The sequence below is a fragment of the Bison bison genome, unplaced genomic scaffold (genome assembly GCF_000754665.1).
Source record: "Bison bison bison isolate TAMUID 2011002044 unplaced genomic scaffold, Bison_UMD1.0 scf7180017864284, whole genome shotgun sequence".
Lineage (NCBI taxonomy): Eukaryota > Metazoa > Chordata > Mammalia > Artiodactyla > Bovidae > Bison > Bison bison.
The window spans coordinates 203,730-206,891 of NW_011494856.1; the positions used below are offsets into that span (position 1 = coordinate 203,730).

At 49.3% G+C, this 3,162-nt stretch overlaps 1 protein-coding gene across 1 annotated transcript in view; it reads right to left on the reverse strand.

Moving 5' to 3' along the window:
* Positions 1–2,738, reverse strand: part of RRM1 (ribonucleotide reductase M1) — a 40,775-nt gene extending 38,037 nt beyond the window's left edge. The window contains exon 1 of the mRNA XM_010849442.1: positions 2,337–2,738. Coding sequence (XP_010847744.1) covers positions 2,337–2,355 — 19 coding nt within the window. The 5' untranslated portion in view covers positions 2,356–2,738. The remainder of the gene's footprint in view (positions 1–2,336) is intronic.
* Between the last annotated feature and the right edge of the window lie 424 nt (positions 2,739–3,162).

Here is a 3,162-nt window from a genome sequence, read left to right on the forward strand (position 1 = left end):
CAGACTGGTTCCAAATAGGAAAAGGAGTCCGTCAAGGCTGTATATTGTCACCCTGCTTATTTAACTTATATGCAGAGTACATCATGAGAAACGCTGGACTGGAAGAAGCACAAGCTGGAATCAAGATTGCCAGGAGAAATATCAATAACCTCAGATATGCAGATGACACCACCCTTATGGCAGAAAGTGAAGAGGAACTAAAAAGCCTCTTGATGAATGTGAAAGTGGAGAGTGAAAAAGTTGGCTTAAAGCTCAACATTCAGAAAACGAAGATCATGGCATACGGTCCCATCACTTCATGGGAAATAGATGGGGAAACAGTGGAAACAGTGTTAGACTTTATTTTTCTGGGCTCCAAAATCACTGCAGATGGTGATTGCAGCCATGAAATGAAAAGACGCTTACTCCTTGGAAGGAAAGTTATGACCAACCTAGATAGCATATTCAAAAGCAGAGACATTACTTTGCCAACAAAGGTCCGTCTAGTCAAGGCTATGGTTTTTCCTATGGTCATGTATGGATGTGAGAGTTGGACTGTGAAGAAAGCTGAGCGCCAAAGAGTTAATGCTTTTGAACTGTGGTGTTGGAGAAGACTCTTGAGAGTCCCTTGGACTGCAAGGAGATCCAACCAGTCCATTCTGAAGGAGATCAGCCCTGGGATTTCTTTGGAAGGAATGATACTAATGCTGAAACTCCAGTACTTTGGCCACCTCATGGAAGAGTTGACTCATTGGAAAAGACTCTGATGCTGGGAGGGATTGGGGGCAAGAGGAGAAGGGGACAACAGAGGATGACATGGCTGGATGGCATCACTGACTCGATGGACATGAGTCTGAGTGAACTCTGGGAGTTGGTGATGGACAGGGAGGCCTGGCGTGCTGCGGTTCATGGGGTCACAAAGAGTTGAACACAACTGAGCGACTGATCTGATCTGATCTGGGCCAAATGCGCTGTTGATGTTGCAAGCTGTCTTTGCTGCTTTAAAACCCATTTTGAACTCAAAAAAATCGCTCAAATTTACTTTTTGTCTAACATCATTTCTATAGTCTAAAATAAATATAAAAATAAATAGCAAATAATCTTCAGCAAAAAAAGCACAAAGTGAGAAATATGCATTAAAATGATATATAACATAACCACATTTATTTAAGAATTATTCCAATACCAAACAGCAAAGTTCAAAAATGTAAAACCGCAATTACTTCTGCACCAACCTAATTATCTCACCCACTTCTGGAGCCTCTATTCACGGGCAGGTTCAGTAATAAATTTGGGCATAAAGTCCCCATCTTTGAGACACTCACAACCTAGTGGACAAAACAGTCAGTCAACCAGTATTTACTAAGTGCCTACAATTTTGAAATAACTTTAATGCTTTAACAGAGGCATACTGAGTAGACTCAAAACTTGTTCCTATCTGTCCCACATGGTTCTCTGTTAAAAGTATGCTTTGCCCTTGTTTTTCGAACCTGATTATAAACCTTTTCCTGAGGCAAGTCTGTCTCCTCTTAAAATTAATTTCACAGAATCAAGCAAAGGACTGACACAAACGAAGTCCTCAGCAAGTCTAACGGAAAATGTGTCGAGGAAGAACACAAGTTCCTGGCTCTTCCCGGTCCCCACCCTGTCAGAAGATGTCTTGGCCACCCTACTCTAATTCCCTATCTCTTCCTATCAAAGGTAAAGCCAACTAGTCCCGATCCCAAACTCCTCTGGGGCTATTCTTCCAACAATGGAAACACGGAACGACAACTCTGTGGAGATGTCTGTGTCTGAGACTGACTTTTTAACCCCACAAAAAGAGATCAGGAAGCTGGTAGGTGCCCGTGCAGAATGCAGAGCCCCTGATTACCTAGCTTCCCCGGGGCCTAGGTTAGGACAGGCGACCATCTTTTTTTTATTGTTGTGACCAACAACAATAAAACTGTTGCTGGCTACGCGTTCGAAGTCCGGTATCACCAGCATCTAACTGGGTGACAATGCAGTTGGGAAGCCTCTCTCTGCCCGAAACGGAGCTAATAATCCCTACCTCAGGGGCTCGCGGAGAGGAATAAAGTACCGCCTGCAAAGTGCTGGGCGCACACAGTTACAACTCGCTAAGGGAAAGGTGTTACTACTCTTTACATACGCGGCTGGATGACAGAGCCGAGGGGCGCAGATTGAAGCTCAGAACGGGGTTTGGGACAGACTGACGAAAGGGCAGGAGACCGAGCGGCTGACAGGGCGGGAAACCGCTGCCGGTAGCGCGGGAAGCGGCAGAAGCCGGCGGGAGCGGCTAACTGCAGGGCGGCGGCGGCCCGCGTCCCTCACCCGCCAGCCCCTCCCCGGCCTCTCACCTCGCTTGATCACATGCATCGCAGCTAGTAACTGAGGCGCTGAGGGATGCGACACGAGACTGCAGCTCTGAGGCTCCGGTGCGATCGAGAAGGTGGCCGAGCACGGAGGGTCAGGCTCGAAGGTTTGCTCGGGTGCAGGGCCTGGAATTAGGACCAGAGAGCACTTTCCTCCACAGAGCAGAGGAAGGCAATCCGAATCCGCTTCCCGCTCCCGCCAGCCGCGACGCAAAAGCAGCGCGACCAAGCTCCAGTGACGTCACGTGACGCAGCCAGCGCCGCGGCCGGTGGGCAAGGCTAGCGTAGCAGAATCGGCCTGGCCCCACAGCCACCATGTTAAGTGTGGGCAGGGCCGAGGAGATGGCGCCTCTCCTACGGCAGCGTTGGCAGTGAAAGCCCCTGGCGGGAACGGAGATATCCCGCCGCCATGTTGGATGTGGGCACAGCGGAATTCTGGGCTCAGCCCGCCGGGTCTTGCCCCGCCCCTCGAGTGTATTGGAAATAGCAAAACTCCATCCATCCACTTTTTCGTGTCTTGACGGTTGTTAAATTATGATAACCCAAGACTGTCGTCTGAGGTGGGCTCTAGCCGGAGATACGTAGACGGAAGCTGGGAGCCCCAGGGCCCTTCTTAGGTGGGCCTGAGTCCGGTTGGGGAGAGAGCCTTGCTATGCCAAGGAAGGGCCTTTGTATTTTATCCTGATAGAAATCGGAGCGAGCTTTGGCAGAGTTTGAGTGGGGCAAGGCTATGATCCGTTTGCTTTTAGAATTATCAAGTGGGTGGTGGCAGAGATAGGGTCAGCCGTAAGGCCTTGGGGAGGTAGAATGG